This window comes from Dendrobium catenatum, unplaced genomic scaffold (genome assembly GCF_001605985.2).
Source record: "Dendrobium catenatum unplaced genomic scaffold, ASM160598v2 original_scaffold_224352, whole genome shotgun sequence".
Lineage (NCBI taxonomy): Eukaryota > Viridiplantae > Streptophyta > Magnoliopsida > Asparagales > Orchidaceae > Dendrobium > Dendrobium catenatum.
The window spans coordinates 586,901-604,427 of record NW_021542761.1 but is presented as its reverse complement, the minus strand read 5'-3'; the positions used below and the strand labels follow the sequence as shown (position 1 = coordinate 604,427).

General features: G+C 38.9%; 2 protein-coding genes across 3 annotated transcripts; both read left to right on the top strand.

Annotated features, from left to right (window-relative positions):
* The first annotated feature begins 2,871 nt into the window (after nucleotides 1-2,871).
* Nucleotides 2,872-9,725, top strand: LOC110100547 (putative multidrug resistance protein). Of its 2 annotated transcripts, none has more exons than XM_020828103.2 (6): nucleotides 2,872-3,178; nucleotides 3,307-3,485; nucleotides 4,356-5,354; nucleotides 6,949-7,307; nucleotides 7,396-7,894; nucleotides 8,209-9,725. In XM_020828103.2, the coding sequence occupies exons 1-6, from the start codon at nucleotides 2,902-2,904 to the stop codon at nucleotides 9,583-9,585; spliced, it is 3,690 nt and encodes a 1,229-aa protein (XP_020683762.1). In that variant the 5' UTR covers nucleotides 2,872-2,901; the 3' UTR covers nucleotides 9,586-9,725. The 2 variants fall into 2 exon arrangements, with proteins under 2 accessions (XP_020683762.1, XP_020683761.1); XM_020828102.2 differs by having other exon boundaries at nucleotides 7,393-7,894.
* A 3,870-nt stretch (nucleotides 9,726-13,595) lies between these two features.
* Nucleotides 13,596-15,568, top strand: LOC110100564 (phospholipase A1-Ibeta2, chloroplastic). Its single transcript, XM_020828130.2, has one exon. It carries the CDS (start codon nucleotides 13,838-13,840, stop codon nucleotides 15,434-15,436), a length of 1,599 nt encoding a protein of 532 aa, XP_020683789.1. The 5' UTR covers nucleotides 13,596-13,837; the 3' UTR covers nucleotides 15,437-15,568.
* Nucleotides 15,569-17,527: the final 1,959 nt, after the last annotated feature.

Below are 17,527 nucleotides of genomic sequence, written 5' to 3'. Positions count from 1 at the left end.
AGTGGTGGAACAAACTGATCTGGATTCTTTTAAACGGTTCATGTCCTAATCAACGTTTTAATTTTGATTCTCTAAAAATAAAATAAAATTTATTTCAACAGTTTGGTTGATTTTGGAGTTTAGTAGCAATCACCTTTTTATTATAAATTATTATAAAAAGTGTATTTTTGTAATAATGAATGCAAATTTTTACTCAAATTACCTCTAAAAATTAATCAGAATTATCCATTTGTACTGAAACTAAGATTTTATTAGAGATGATTATAGTTAATTGTGTAAAATATGTGTGAAAAAATAGCACTTTTTTTCTTTCTGTAAATATCATAATCACAAAAATAATTTAAGAAAATTATACCTTTTTCACCTTATCTGAATCATAACTTATAAGTGGTAATTGTCTTATTTTTTGTTGTTAAATTTATAAATATTATAATTAAGCTTAATCTAATTGGAAAAATTATAGTTAATTAAATCCAAAGTGTCATAGCTGCTGCCCACTTGAAAAAGCTGGAAATTGAAAGACATAGAAAAGGACTTCCCCTGGATTTAAGGCGAGGTGGAAGAGAAAACCAAAGGCCACTTCATTAATTATATCTAGTGGAAACTGGAAAGTGCTTAGCACTAATTAGCTGCTTGATCAACTATTTATGTATTGCATGTAACCTTTTCTTAACCCCCCTTTTTTTTAAGCAATCATTTCTGTTTAATTAAAAGACTTTGTGTTTAAATTGATTACAAAGAGCATTAAATTGATAAAAAAAATAGCAGTAAAAGATTTATCATATTGATCTGAATGAGATCCAACAAATTGTAAATTGTTTACTGTTGAGAACTATTTCGCTTCAATAATTGTGTCCAGGTGGGGTGTTTATGACCGTTCATAACTAAGCAGCTCACCTTGATCTGTTGGTTGGGAGTTTTGGCTACCAACTAAAAGGTCTTCGGTTCGACCTTTACGTATGTGATATGCGTGTGAGTTTGCGTTAAATGATCTAAATGTCTAAAAAAAGAAAGAAAGAAAAAACTACGCTAAGTTGTCTATGTATTTTTTTCATACATAGAAGATAGGGATTGCATAAAAAAAGAGTTAGATAGGGTGTAGCAAATTGAGATGATAAAAAGAAAAGTATGTTGATAAAGAAATAGTAGTCGAAGATTTATCATATTGATCTAAATGAGATCCAACAAATTGTAAATTGTTTACTGTTGAGAACTATTTCGCTTCAATAATTGTGCCAAGGTGGGATGTTTTTGACCGTTCATAACTAAGCAGCTCATTTTGATCTGTTGGTTGAAAGTTTTGGCTACCAACTAAAAGGTCTTCAGTTCGAATTTTACGTATGTGATATGCGTATGAATTTGCATTAAATGATCTAAATGTCTAAAAAAAAGAAAGAAAGAAAAAACTAAGCTAAGCTGTCTATATATTTTTTTCATACATAGAAGATAGGGATTACATAAAAAAAAGAGTTAGATAGGGTGTAGCAAATTAAGATAACAAAAAAAAAAAAAGTATACGAACAAGCTATGTCAACAATGTTTTAGCTAGCAGACTTGTTAGAATTGTGGCATATAATGAAGGACAAATAAGCAAGTTCTAATAATCTAACTGCCTCCAGCAAAGATTCCATTATTTCCATTGAAGGCATCAGGTCAAACCTTTATTTTTTTTTCTTAATATGTAACGTACCATAGAATCTAAGGGCACCAAATATGAAGTAAATATTTTAATAACAAGTTGCCCATACGCATGAGCTTGCATAATCATGCATCAATGAGATGGTGCTATATCCTTCTTGTCATAAAATAAATTGCACATACGCATGGGCTTGCATAATCATGCATCAATGAGATGGTCGCAACATTAAATATTTGAGTAGGGGCTCGCGCGCATCGCAGCTCGTTGATTGACGCAAATTCGTTTCTCCCATCGCGTTCAAAGCATGCACCTCAACTTCCCAAGTTTTTTTTAGTAGCTCATCTCTAATTTAAAATATATAAGCACATCATGTTTAGAAATTCGGTTGGTAATCCAAATTGTGGTTCGAACCCTCCAACAGCGCTTCAGACCTTTGATTTGGATTCATTTGGATTCGGATTGAGTCGATTTTGGTGTCGTTGTGTTCATATTTTCAAGACGCTCAGTTCGAATGTAAGTTTGCTAGAATCGGAGTTTGAATAGTCCCACTTTAATTTTGGAAGTTTCCAACTTAATTTTCCCTTGAGAAATTCGTTTCTGATCAAGATAATTTTTTGAGGATGTATCAATGATATTTATATAAAAGGGAAAAACTCACAATATTGATATAAATATAAAAATTAAGTTATTTCATACATATATTAGAATATCTTATATTACATAAATAATTTATATTACACTTAACTCTATTAATTAATCTATAGATTATAAAACCATTCTAAATGAAACTTTGGCCTAACTCAATTTTCTTAATAAAAATTTAAATAAAAAGTTAGAATAAGATAATCCAAATTTTATCATAATTAATTTTATATTCACTAAATTTATTTTGAAATAAACAAAATACATATTTAACAAATTAAAATATATCACACTCATTTCAAAATAAGCTAATTATAAAATTTCTATCATAATATTTTAATGTAGGTACACTTTTCCATATTAAAAAAAAAAAGTTCAAAACATGCTGATTATGACATAATTATTTTCTTAAACCATTCTAAACTGAAGGCCGCAATGTACCATTCAATAATTAAAGCTTAATGATCAGTCGACCACCACACAGATGTCTGCACTCACACCGTTAAATTTCTTTTATTAGATAAAAACCTTCCCTGCTGCTTTTCATTAATATCTAATTAATCACTATGGAGGCTATAAATAGGCAGCAAGCCGAAGCCCAAAGCCGCACAGATAAAGAAATGGGGAAAGAAGGGGAGAAATCCAGGCCGTCCATTATACTCTCTGCGAGAAGTATGTTCATGCACGCTGATGTCGCCGACTGCTGGCTAATGGGCCTCGGCTTTATCGGGGCAGTCGGCGATGGACTTTCTGGGCCGGTCATGCTCACCCTAATGAGCAAATTTGTTAACGCTTTCGGCGCCGGCCCTCACTCGCCGGGGTTCGAGCACGCCGTTAACCGGAATTCACTTCTCTTTGTCTATCTTGCCGCTGCCAGCTTTGCCTTCGCCTTTCTTGGTCAGTATATATATATATATATAATATAAAGATATAATTTTTTTTTATAATATAGAAGTTGAAGAATTTTGAATTTAATTATATTTAATAGTGATGATATATACATGTTTGTGTGTGTATGCATGCAGAGGGGTATTGTTGGACGAGGACGGGAGAAAGGCAGGCAACGAGGATGCGTGGTAGGTATTTGAAGGCAGTGCTAAGGCAGGACGTTGGTTATTTTGATATGAAAGCTATGCCAACGATCGAAGTGATCAACTGCGTCTCTAGCGACTGTGTTGTCATCCAAAATGTTCTTAGTGAGAAGGCATGCTCTCAATTATCATTTTCATAGAAGGATATTATGAAAATAATAGTAATAATGATAATGAGAACTTTTGAAAGTGTTAAATATAATTAAAGAAAAATATAATATAATTAATTATATATTATATTTTATTATTTTAGTTAGTGTTAGTGCACATTTATGAAAGTAATGGAGGATCCCGTTGCCATTATACCTATATTTATAGATCTATGTTATGTGATCATAGCCACCATCTCCTTTAATAAAATATGGGCATAGTAGTCACCATGTTGGATCATGGATGTGTGCTACTTTTATGGATAATCACTAATACAAATTATTGGATTGTGATATTATATTAGTCAATATAATAACATGCTAATCATATATATATATATATATTACTCTCAACTTAAAATGAATGGAATCAATATAAAATTCATTAAAATCATTTTTTTATTGCTACTTTTTAAAAAAGTACATAAAAGTTATTTTTTAGAATAATTTTATTTTAACAGTTTTACTAAAGAATAAAAAAATTATTACGAATAAAACCTAATTTTGAATGAGAATATTTTAGATAACTTTATTTTTAACTTTAAAAAAAAATTAAATTATAAATTTTTAATTAAATTTAGTATTAGAATAATATGAAATCAACCAATTTTTATAAATATTACACTTATCTGAAAATACATATATAATAAATTTTTAAATCATTTGTGATGAAACTCTGATGAAGATATTTCTCTTAAGAAAATGATAATAATAATAATATTTTAAGAATATAATGTAAATTTATTTTAAGAACAGTTCAATAGATAGAAACGATGATTGATTGATTTGCTTTTGATGTTTTTAATTGTATTTTCTCTTGAACAAATAACGCAGGTACCAAATTTCATAATGAACATCGCCACATTTATCGGCAGCTACATCGCCGGCTTCGTCCTACTGTGGCGAGTAGCCTTAATCGCCTTCCCCTCCGTACTCCTCCTTATCATCCCTGGCTTAATATACGGCCGCGTCTTACTAACGCTTTCCCGGCGGATCCAAATCCAGTACAACAAAGCCGGGCAAATCGCCGAACAAGCCATCTCCTCCATCCGAACCGTCTATTCTTCTGTTTCCGAAAGTCCGACCATCACCTCCTTCTCCTCCGCTCTAAACTCCTCCGTTCGCCTTGGCCTCCAACAGGGCCTCGCCAAAGGTCTCGCCTTTGGAAGCAATGGCATAACTTTTTCCATCTGGGCTTTCATGTCTTGGTACAGCAGCCGGCTCGTTATCCTCCATAAGACTACAGGCGGAACCGTCTTCGCCGTCGGCAGTTGCATCCTTGCCGGCGGACTATCCCTCGGCGTAGGACTCTCGAATGTTAAGTACTTGGGAGAGGGGATGGCGGCGGCGGAGCGTATTAAGGAGGTTATTGAAAGGAAGCCGGCGATAGATTCGGAAAGCCAGGAGGGGGAGGAGGTGAGGGAAGTGAGAGGGGAAGTGGAGTTCAAGGAAGTGAGATTCGGGTATCCGGCGAGGCCCGAGATTGAGGTTTTTAGAGGGTTTAGTTTGAGGGTGGAGGCGGGGAAGACGGTGGCTTTGGTGGGGGGAAGCGGGTCGGGGAAATCGACGGCCGTGGTTTTGTTGCAGAGGTTTTATGATCCAATGAGCGGCGTGATTGAGGTGGATGGAGTCGATATAAGGAGATTGAATTTGAAATGGTTGAGAGGGAAAATGGGATTGGTGAGTCAGGAGCCATTGTTGTTCGATATGAGCATTAAGGAGAATGTGCTGTTTGGGAAGGAGGATGGGACTATGGAGGAAGTGGTGGAGGCGGCTAAGAAGGCTAATGCGCATGCCTTTATTTCGCAATTACCTATGGGCTATGATACGCAGGTATTTTTTTTTTATTTTTTCATTTTTTTTTTAAATAGTAATGTCATAAAAATATCACAAATATTAATAAGTAAATATAAAATTTAAATGATTTTTATATGTAAATGTATACAAATTCAATGGCTTGCATGTAAATCTCTCTTTATAATAATATTATTCAAATATTAAAAAGTAAAAAATTATATATATAATAATATTTTCTTAAATAAAAAGATTCAATAAAATAATATTGTTCGTATGTGGAGTCCACTCTAATATAACTTTAAAAAAAGAGTAAATGAACGGTTCTTCAGACATGCTTTGCAATAATTCTAATAATTGAGAATCGCCTTTAACCTAACTTTACAGCTTTTTCATTTCTATATTTAATAAAGAAAGAAAAAAAAAATAGTTAGTTTTGTTAACTTTAGAGCTATTTCTTTTTCATTTCAAAATTTTCCCTTATTTTTACTCAAATAAATAGAGTTATCTCTTGCTTCTAGAATATATGATGATTATGTAATTATTCACAGAAAAAATTATTTAATAAAATTTCCATGAAATATTCCCTAACAATTAAAATCCCACAAAGTGACACCCTTTATATATATATATATATATATTCCTCCATTAGAAGGAGAAGACAATGTGATGTTTCTGTCATTATCATCATCTGTACGTGAGTTGATCATTACAATTAAACTTAGATATCCACATTGCATAGTATGTGACGCCTTCCACCAACAAAGTCAGATCTCATATACTTAACAATGTATTTTAAGAGAAATTAGTGTGGAGTCTGGGACTCAACTAAATATTTAATGTGCATTTACTAAGTATATGTTGATTTGATGCTTATTTACTGAGTATTTGCTGAGCACTTATAAATACTCAGCAAATATTCAATAAATACATCAACAATCCGGATATATTTTTCCGTCCGGATTCCGCACATAATAATTTTCCATATTTTAGTGTTCTAAATTCTAATAGCTTAGTCTCAGTTGTTTATTGCTTTTGTTATGATTTATTTATGTTATGAAAGAAATTTAATTTTATTTGAAACAATTTCATTATTATGATTTGAAAAAAATGATATTAAGAAAATGATCTCAAATAAATTTTTAATTAAGAATGTTTTATGGAGTTAAAAATTTGGTTAGCTCCTCACCGCATAATGATGTATAACTGAATCGATGGTAAATCAATTAGGCCAAATTTTAAGAAGGAGCTCGGTGTTTTTTAAATTTAGCCTAAAGAGCGTATTGAAAAATTAATTTAAAACAGAGCAAAATTGCCATTAATCACGACACCCTTCAAATAGTCAACAAGTAAAAAAATGCCTTTGCTCGTTTAGAATATATATAGAAGAAACTAGAAAGCAGCAGTGCGTTAAATAATTATTAAATTATGACATGACGAGCTGAGGGACAGTCTTATAATAAATAATTTGTGCTTACATAAGAAGAAAAAGGCAAACTGTATGCAATATTTAATTATTTATTTTAAATTTTATTTATCATAGTATTATTATGAAAAATGAGATTTTTGAAATTATTATGGTTAATATAACTTTTAAATTTGCATGCTTTGAGATTAACGCGATGATGATCAGGTAGGTGAGAGAGGAGTTCAAATGTCTGGCGGACAAAAGCAACGCATTGCCATTGCGCGTGCACTCATTCGAGAGCCGAAGATCCTTCTCCTTGACGAAGCCACCAGCGCTCTCGACTCCGAGTCCGAGCGAATCGTTCAAGAAGCCCTCGACGCCGCCGCCGTTGGCCGGACCACTATAGTTATTGCCCATCGCCTCTCCACTATTCGCAACGCCCATTCTATCGCCTATGTCCATTCCGGCCAAGTAATCGAATCCGGATCTCATCAGGAACTCATCGCGAACCCTAACAGCCATTATTCTAATCTCATTCGCGTACAACAATCACAGCCGGTGGAGGAGCACGATTCCATGGGCAGGTCAATAAGTTTTTTCAGCATTTTATTTTTAGTTTTCTTTTCTTTAAGCATACATATATTAATATGATGAAGATGCATACTTCAGCAGCCGCAGCATGAGCCGTCGGTTCTCTGTATCGAGCTCGACCAAATCGATCGGCGAGATCGAAGAATGGAATCAAGGGAATGGTAAGCAGGGACAGGGGACCTCCCGGGCGGTTCCATCTTTACGTCGATTGTTGATGATGAACGCGCCGGAATGGCGACAGGCTTTGCTCGGCTGCTCGGCGGCCATTCTATTTGGTGCGGTTCAGCCAGCTTATTCATACGCTCTGAGCGGAATGATAATGATTTACTTCATTGAGGACCACGAGGAGATGAAAGATAAGATCAGGACCTATGCTCTTGTATTTGTGGGATTGTCTATCTTCTCCTTCGCGGTTAATGTGATCCAGCATTACAATTTGGGAGTTATGGGGGAGTGTTTGACGAGAAGAGTGAGGGAAAGAATGTTTTCAAAGATTCTGACTTTTGAGGTGGGCTGGTTTGATGAAGAGGATAATTCTACTGGCGCTATTTGCTCGCGATTGGCCAAGGATGCCAGTGTGGTATGCCCACTCGATCCATCATCTAGACAATTATTCTGTCTGTGCGGAGTCTTAACGCAAAGGATCTTTCGAATTATTATGGAACTTATGCATAAGCTCTGACTATACTTTACGTATTTATTATGTATATTTAAATATGCAGAGTGTAAGCAAAACGTACACAGTGTGTCAAATAATTTGGAAGATCCTCTACGTTTGGAGTACTCCCGCACAGAAAAATTTCCCCTATCATCTTAGCACAATAGTTTGTCAAAGCCTCATGCATTAAATATATATAGTGTTAATAATTATTAATTAATGTGGTTATGTTACAGGTGCGATCGCTGGTGGGAGATCGAATCTCGCTTATAATCCAGGCATTATCGGCCGTAACAGTAGCCTTCACGCTAGGCCTCGTAATCGCCTGGCGCTTCGCCCTCCTCATGATCGCCACGCAACCGCTCATCATCGCCTGCTTCTACGCCCGGCGCGTCCTCCTGCAAAACATCTCCAACAAATCCATCAAATTCCAATCCGATAGCAGCAAACTCGCCGCCGAAGCAATTGGCAATCTCCGCACCATCACTTCTTTCTCCTCCCAATCTCGAATCCTCCACCTCTTCCATGTCGCCCAATCCGACACTCGCCAACAATCTCTCCGCCAGTCCTATCTCGCCGGCCTAGGCCTCGCAATCTCCCAAGCCCTCGTTATCTGCACATGGGCCCTCGATTTCTGGTACGGCGGCCTCCTCGTCCGCCGAGCGATTATTTCCTCCAAAGCGCTCATTCAAACCTTTGTGATCTTGGTCAGCACCGGCCGCGTCATAGCAGATGCCGGCAGCACCACCACAGATATAGCCAAAGGCGCCGATTCCGTCGCGTCCGTTTTCTCAATCCTCGACCGGTTCTCAGCCATCGAGCCGGATGATCCCGAAGCCTACCAAGCCGGATCTTTGACCGGATCCATCGAATTTCGCGGCGTCGAATTCGTTTACCCGGCTCGACCCGACGTGCCCATTCTCCAAGGTTTCTCTCTATCCATCAAGCCCGGGAAATCAACCGCGCTGGTCGGCCCGAGCGGGTCCGGCAAATCAACCATCATATCGCTTATTGAGCGATTCTATGACCCGATAGCCGGGCTCATACGGATAGACGGGCGAGACATCCGGACTTACAATCTCCGCGAGCTGCGTCGGCAGATGGCGTTGGTGGGACAAGAGCCGACCTTATTCGCCGGCACGGTGCTGGAGAATATAACATACGGGCTTGACGAAGCGGTGGCGAGCGAAGCGGAGGCGGCGGCGAGAGCGGCGAACGCGCATGATTTTATAAGCGGGCTGAAGGATGGGTACGACACGTGGTGCGGTGAGAGAGGGGTTCAGTTGTCCGGCGGGCAGAAGCAGAGAATAGCGATAGCGAGGGCGATATTGAGGAATCCGAAGATATTGTTGCTGGACGAGGCGACGAGCGCGCTGGACGGCCAGTCGGAGAAAGTGGTGCAGGAGGCGCTGGAGAGAGTTATGGTCGGGAGGACGAGTGTGGTGGTGGCGCATAGGTTGAGTACGGTCAGGAATTGTGATTTGATTGCGGTGATGGATAAGGGGAGGTTGGTGGAGAAAGGAAGCCATGCGGCGCTAATGGGCAAGGGGGCTACGGGAACGTATTATGGATTGGTTAGTCTGCAGCAAGGAAAGGAGAGCGGGAAGATGTAGAAGAAAGAACTACAGTAATTAGTGGCATGAATTTATTTCTCTGTATAAAAATATATATGTATGGAGTAATCGCGCCTGTAATATGTAGATTTTTGTATCTTTAATACCTCAAATGTATTGGTCGTTTCTTCTTGGGATCATTTTCTGGCTTTGTTGATTCCATTTTTTTGTGACTTGTCATACCATAATTAACTTCATGATGTTGTACTAAGTGCAGATGCCTATTTGGTTGAGTTGCTTCAAAGTGACTATAGAATCTGCATCTCCTGTTGTTGAGATTTTTTTTTTTTTTTCATCTGGATGATCGGTTGCTTGATTTTTTTCCTATAGACATCATTATATATATATATATATATATATAGATATAGTCTATCATGAGGCAAAGGGAGGGGAGCATGTTAGATATAAATATAATGGGTAGCTTTAATGGGTCATTTTCGAGTCATATTAGTTTGTAAGTTATTAAATTTATTAAGTTGCTATTAGGTATTTAGGTGTTTTCTAATTTTTGTTTAGGTGTTTTGTAATCTTTTTTTAGGTGTTTTGTACTATATAAATATTATTCTTATTGGAAAGTAGGGTTGTGCAAAGTATTGAATGAGTTATGCTTTGCTGGACGCAAGAAGATGAGTTACTAGAGGCAAAAGTGGCAAACTTTCTAATACCTCTAAGGATTATAAGTCCAGCATTTTTTTTTTAAATTTAATAAGATTAGGAAGATTGGAGTCACATCGAAGTGAGAGATTATTCTGTCCGTAGTGCGGACGGGAGAATCGTTCGACAAGTACTGGGTACCAAGCGGTACCGAGTGCAGGTACCGAGCTGGGTACCCACCAATGGGGTGACGTGGCGCATGTTTATTGGGCTCCGAACGCCCTCCGCACTCTGCACAAAATAATTCTTCCATCGAAGGACTTCACCACTTTCTCCCTCTTATTTATACTTATCTTCTATATTATGATCATTATGTTAGTTTAAATTTGTGTTAACTTAGGCTTCGTTTAAGACGGCTCTCTTACTGTTTTTTAAAACAACTTTTTAATACAAAATTTTTATTTTTTTTAGCTAAATATTTACTTTAAGAAGTAGTAAGAAAAACGTCCAAATGAAATCTTAGTTATATACTTATATTCAATCTTTTTTATTTGAAACTAGTTTATTTTTTGCTTGTTTTTTCTCAATAAATATTCCTAAAACTAAAATTAACCTTCAACTTCATTAAACTCTGAACTAATTAGCTAATATATATATATTAATCTTATGATATTAAAAAAAAGGAGAATGGGCTTTCTTTCCTACGAAGAAAACATACTACACAGCTCACCTTGGCTTGTTGGTTGAGAGTTTATGCTTCCAACTAAGAGGTATTGGGTTCGAGTCTTTGTGTATGCGTTGTGTGTGTGAGTTTGCCTTAATGGCATAAATGTCCCCAAAAAAAAAAGAAAACATACTCATTATTTTATTGTAGAGGTTGAATTTTTAATGAGGCATTTTTAAGTTGATTTTGTTCATTTCTTCTTCATATAAAATGTATTTTTATTATGAGTTACTTTTTTTATTTATGAAATGAATAACTTTTAAGCACACTAAACTATTTTGAATAAATATAAATTATCTGATGAATATTAAAAATATCTTAAAATAAAGATGACACATTTTGCCGTACAAGACTAATGCACCATACAAATTTATTTAAAAGTATAATATTATAGAAAGTTATGTCATTTTAGGCTATGATTTTTATCAAAAAGTTTAGAATTGTAATATCAAATATTTATATAAATGAGGAGAAAGAATTTATAATCCCATCGAAACTCTAATTTTAGCAAACTTAAAGTCGAATTAAAAGTCTCAAACAGACAAATCCAATGACATCAAATTCATTCCGATCCGAGTTCATATGAGTCCAAATTCAAAGACCAAAACATTCTTGGAAGTTTCAGAGCATTAATTGGTTGATGGAGCGATATCAAATATGACATGTTTATAGTCAAATCGAGCGGCTTGACGAGACAAATCGAACAAGCCCAAGATTACTTAATTATGATATTATTAAAGCACTCAAATGCTAAATAAATATTTTATGATCAATGGAACTAATATCAATGGTCTGATAGAACACTCCAACTGATATATCAAGCAAAAATTATCTTGATTGAACACATCTTGAGGCAAAATCAAGCCGAAAGCTTCAAAAATTAAATCCGGATTCACTTGAACTCTGATTTCAGCAAACTTCCAATCAAACTGAGCGTCTCGGAAATACGAACTCAACGACACCAAATTTGACTCAATCCCAGTCCAAATGGGTCCAAATCAAAGACCCGAAACACATTTGGAAGGTTTGAATCACAATTTGAGTTATCAAACGGTTTCCAAACATGACGAGCTTATAGTCGAATCGAGCGGCTTGACAAGACGAATCCAACGAGCATAAAGATCGCCAAATTCTGACATCATTAAGGCCTTCAAATATCTGACGAATGGTCTATGATCAAGGGATTCAATATCGGCCGTCCATTCGAACCACTCCTGATTCACCCATAATCTATAAATAGACCCCTCATTTCTCTTGTGAGGAGGGGCCAAAGGAAGAAGCAAGAAGCAAGGAGGAGAAGTGAAGAATAGGAGGGAAGAGACTCCTCCTCGACCATCGCCGGAGTTCCGCCAAACTCCAAATGACGCAAGAATTCTGCCTGACTTTCACGAGACACCGAAATTCTGCCCTACTTCCATGGAACGCCAGAATTCTGTCTAACTCCCACAGGACGTTGAAATTCTGCACAAATAACGACAGAGTCACCCCCATGACGCCGAAACTCCGCCCAAGTGATATTGGAGTTCTCCTCGGCCTCCAACAGACGTCAGACTTCTACCTGACGCCGTCCTTCTAACATTTGTCGTCAAACAACAGTCCTTCCTACCTTCGTCGCCAGCCGACTAAAGTCTTTCTAACTTACGTCGCCCGCAAACTACAATCCTTCTGACCTCCGTCACCAGACTATAGTCCTCCCGACCAAACGAACACGTCAACAGTGACTCTTTGTATTTCCAACATGTAATGTACTTCATATAATGTACATCAAGCTCAAGCCATCCCCCAAGGAAGGGCTTCATTTGTAATCAACTGCTATACTAGTGGATTCATTCAAACTAGGCCAGGCCCCATGATTTTTTTCCCTTTTTAGGGATTTTCCACGTAAAAATCTTGGTGTCTCATAAATATTAGACCATTTCTCTTATCTGATTGTGTGCCAGATTGTCGTACAACGCTAAGACATTAAACTTTATATTTCTCTACCGCCGCGAATACTCCTAGACGCAACACCAACATATCCTTGATTTTTTTCATAATTACTAGTCATGTCACTCCCAAAAATTATAAATAGCCATCCATTATTCACATTGAGGAGGAGGAGAAGAGGAGAGAGCTTGGGAACTCTTGTGCATTCTTCATTCAACCAACGCTGCCATCACTTGAGTTCTTTCCAACCACCGATCAAGGCTAGACTTCCCCCAGTTCTCCAACTATCGTCGGGATTCTTCCTGGATGCTACCGACGTCAAATCTCTTCCCAAATATTATCACTTGCCGACTATGATTTTTTCAACCACCATCACTCGCTGATTACGGTCCTTCCAATCATTGTCGCTCGCTGACTACGACCCTACTGACCAAATAAATATCTAATACTCTTTTAACAACTGTTGACATATAATAATATAATATACTCTATATAATATGTATTTGTTATATTGAGCCAACACCTCCTATAAGGAGGGGTATCATTTCAATAATTAAAATAAAAAATATTTTAAAAAAATTAACTTAAACAATTAAATATTTCTTTGTATTTCTTATTTAAATATAAATCTAATCATACTTTATTATAGATGATATCAAATATCACATAAAACTTAAATAAGTAATATAGCTTTTATTAATTATTAAAACATAGTTTATTCAAACGTCAATTGACATAAAAAGGCAGACCTTCAAGCTCTTACCATTTTATTATTATTCTAGAATTTTCTTTCTACAGACGTATTAGCTTCTGGCATTTTACAAACTTTTGTCGCCTTCTCATTAATTTCTTGCCATTCACGTATTTACATTTGGTCTACAAACTGTACTTATAAATACTTGAGAAGTTCACCTTTCTTTCATATCGCTGGCCAAACAGAAAACAAATCGCAAAGCGCTTTTCCAAACGTCGCCACAATTTTTTCAATCTCGATTTCCTCAAAAGCTGATGACCGTGGGTGCCCTGCCGGCTCCATCCCGGGCCGTCTCTCCGGTGAAGTCCACCGGATCTTCGAACCGCGAAAACCGCCACCGCACCCCTCCGCGATCCCTCCGAACCACCGCTTCTGCCGCCTCCGCCACCGTTGACACCCGATCACATATCTCCAACCTCGAGCGCGTTCTCCTGAGATCCGCTCCCCACGCTCCCTCCCTCTTCCCCCGCAGCTCCCCCGATGAAAACTGCGATAAGACGACATCCTCCGCCGTGAGGGATGCCGGCGGCTCCGGATCCAGCGGCGGCCTCCTCCACGCGCTGAATCTATCCACTCTGTTTACTTCCGTCCGAAGCGCCGTGGCCGCCGCCGATGAGGTTTCCCCTCGTAGCCTCGCACGACTCCAGCGGCTTCTCTCCGATTCTTCCCGCCCATCTCCAAAAGACTCGATTGCGTCGCGGTGGCGACTGCTCCACGGCGCTCAGAACTGGTCCGGCCTCCTTGACCCCCTCGACGAGAATCTCCGGAGAGAACTCGTTCGCTACGGTGACCTCGTACAGGCGGCGTACCGCATATTCCACTCTAATCCATCCGCCTCCCCTTCCCGTCCTCGCTACATGGTCCTCCCCGACCGCAATTACCGAGCCACCCGCAGCCTCTTCGCCACCTCCTCCGTCGAAATACCCCACTGGGTTCCCCAAGCCGCCTCCTCCGCTCCGCCATGGATGACCCAATCCTCCTCTTGGATCGGTTTCGTCGCCGTCTGCGATAACGACCGCGAGATCGCCCGCATGGGCCGCCGCGACATCGTAGTCGCCCTTCGCGGCACAGCCACCGCACTCGAATGGGTCGAGAATCTCCGCACCTCCCTCCACCCCCTCCCCGATTCCCCCGATTCCAAGGTCTCGTGTGGTTTCATGAGCCTCGCCAAATCCTCCCCCGGCCCAAACATTCCAAGCCTTTCCACCACCGTAGTCAACGAAATCCGCCGTCTCGTTGATCAATACGCCGGGGAAGAGTTGAGCATTACAATCACCGGACATAGCCTCGGCGCGGCACTCGCAATTCTCATCGCCGATGAACTAGCGGACAAAATCGAAAACGCGCCGCCAATCTCCGTTATCTCCTTCGGCGGCCCGCGCGTCGGCAACCCCGGATTCGCCGATAGGATTGAGAAGAAAGGGGTGAAGGTGCTTCGTGTGGTGAACGCGAATGATGTTGTTACCAGGGTTCCCGCCGGCCTTCCGGTACATGGCGGCGGAGAGGATAAGGGTAAGTGGTGGGGTTCGCACGTCCTGGATGGATTGGAGGGCTACGCGCACGTGGGAACGGAACTGCGTGTGGATAATCGGGATTCGCCGTACCTGAAACCCAACGCCGACCCGGCTTGTTGTCATGACCTGGAAGCCTACCTGCATCTTGTTGATGGGTTTATGGGGACGGGCTGCCCGTTCCGGTCCAATGCCAAGAGGAGCCTGGCCCGGCTGCTGAGTCAGCAGCGACCTAACGTGAAGAAGATCTATGTGAACCGGCTTAGGTCGCTTGGGGCTGTCGAACCGGACGGCGATGCCTTTGGGGTCCACCATGGTCGTCTTGTTAGTCCCTCTGGATGAACCAGTGATGAATGAACAAGTTTTCTTTTCTGTATTTCTGTCTGTCAGAAAATTAAAATGACAAGGACTGTACATTCTTCTTCAATCCTAGATGCTAAGGGAGAAAAATCAAAATTATGTTTATTCTTAATATTCTAATTTTCTTCTCATTTGATTCTTCATTGATTTTTTTTTAATTGATGACTTATGTGCTCTTCCTTCTCGCTAACTTGATAGAAATTCCTTGCCCCTCTTGAGTGATAACTAAAGTTTGCCCTCTTTAGTCCATCTCCCTACTATAGTGCGGAATACAGACGTAGAGATACATCTTGACATTCACTTAAAGTGTGACACGTGGAGTGCATTTTGGTTGCACTTCTTTTGCGCTTTATTTGTGCATTAGTTGCGCTTTGACTGTTCTTTTGTTGCGTTTTTTCACTGTGCTTTACCTGCACTTTGGCTACGCTTTTGGTGCGCTTGACTTAAGGTTCTGGTGACACATTAAATATGTAAAGTAAAAAATAAATTCAATTGAATATCCACGTATCTACCCCACATGTCAACATTTTATTGGAGTCCAAACGTATCTCTACGTTCGAACTCTGCTCCTAATAATTTCTCTTACATTTAAAGCTTAGTGTCTCATTCTCTAACAGGTCAAGATGTCATCTTGTAAAATTTGGACAACTTTAAATTATCCTCTCCTTGAAGTCGAGCTTATATTTCTCATGTACTTTGGTATATTTAATTTTATGTGATTGGACTTCATTTTAATATAATCAATAAATCAATTTGTTTAAAAAAATTTATTAAATCAAACCTAATTTATCTTACTCAATTGTTTGTATTGACTAACATGACAAAATGATTTTAAGCATATGTTGAGCCAAAAAGTCAATTCCTATTTGCCGAGTAGTGGGAAGGTGCCCTGTAATACTCACTATAGATGGAGTAATAGTACTTGACAAAGGTCAACTCGCAATGCTTGGGAGACTAATAATATTCATAGTTGAGTAGGCTTGACTATTAGCCGAATAGTATAGGAAATGGATCCTTTAAGCTTTTGATAAGTGTAAAGCTTGTAGGGATTCCCCACCTCAAGGACCAATTTTTCGGTTATTAGATTTGGATATTATCACCCAACATTGATCCTCTATGCTATGATACTAATAATGGGAGAAAATAGATCTAACATAATTTGTCGTATATTTTTTTTTTTAGAGAAGACAAACCTAACAAGAGGAGTGATATATGAACCCTTCTACTTTTATTAAAAATAATAATTTTTTAACTTAGATAGTTGTGTCAATTTTTGACATGGCCCGTAACATGACCCAAAACCAACATGAAAAAATTCGGGTTCGGGTTAACCCGAATAACAAATGAGTCATATCAATTTGAGTTTCGGGTAGACCCAAAAACTCGAATCGACCCCGGAATTGACCTGGAAACTGTTTTACCAGCGTCTACTGCCCGGCATGCCCTCCCGCGCCCGTGAAATGACTTGTCATCGGGACGCGTTGAGTCGCTCAATTTGTCAGTTGTGTACTCGTGTGTCACGTATGAGAGTCTCTTCACCAGCTTGCCTCCTTCTAGGCTGACGCCACTCCTTGCATATGCTGCCCGATGTTGCTATTGTTGCACTCTTCGCGACTTCGACGACGTTCCTTCTTTCCTTCGATGACAAGAGCTCGTTATCTTCCTTGACGACATTCCTTCCTGTCAAATCAAAAGTCGGTATAGCTCGTCGCCTCGCCGAAATTAGAACTAGCGACAAGAGCTTGATGACATTCCTTCATGTCGATGCGAAAATCTGTGTCGGGTTAGGTTGACCCGAACCCGAATCGGGTCGGGTTCTGGTCCCAAAAATGACCCATTTGTAAAAAACGGGTCGGGTTTAGGTCTAACAAATCGAACCGTTTGTAAAAATTGGTTTGATTTGGGTTGACCTGAACAGTGTCGGGTTAATTCTGGGTTCGACCCGTGACTCGAAATTGATATAAATTTTTAACTTGAATTGTTACTATTCCATTTACCTAGGAAAATGTTGTACAAATGATCAACTTTAGAGATTAAGTTCAAGGGTTGTAAGAGTAGGAGGGTGGTATAGGT

What these genes read in the sequence shown, in the direction of transcription:
- LOC110100547 (XM_020828102.2), top strand. Translation starts at nt 2,902, where the DNA reads ATGGGGAAAGAAGGGGAGAAATCCAGGCCGTCCATTATACTCTCTGCG. An exon ending in CTTTGCCTTCGCCTTTCTTG is followed by an intron (nt 3,179 to 3,306) that starts GTCAGTATATAT and finishes GTATGCATGCAG; the next exon opens with AGGGGTATTGTTGGACGAGG. An exon ending in TGGCCAAGGATGCCAGTGTG is followed by an intron (nt 7,895 to 8,208) that starts GTATGCCCACTC and finishes GTTATGTTACAG; the next exon opens with GTGCGATCGCTGGTGGGAGA.
- LOC110100564 (XM_020828130.2), top strand. Translation starts at nt 13,838, where the DNA reads ATGACCGTGGGTGCCCTGCCGGCTCCATCCCGGGCCGTCTCTCCGGTG.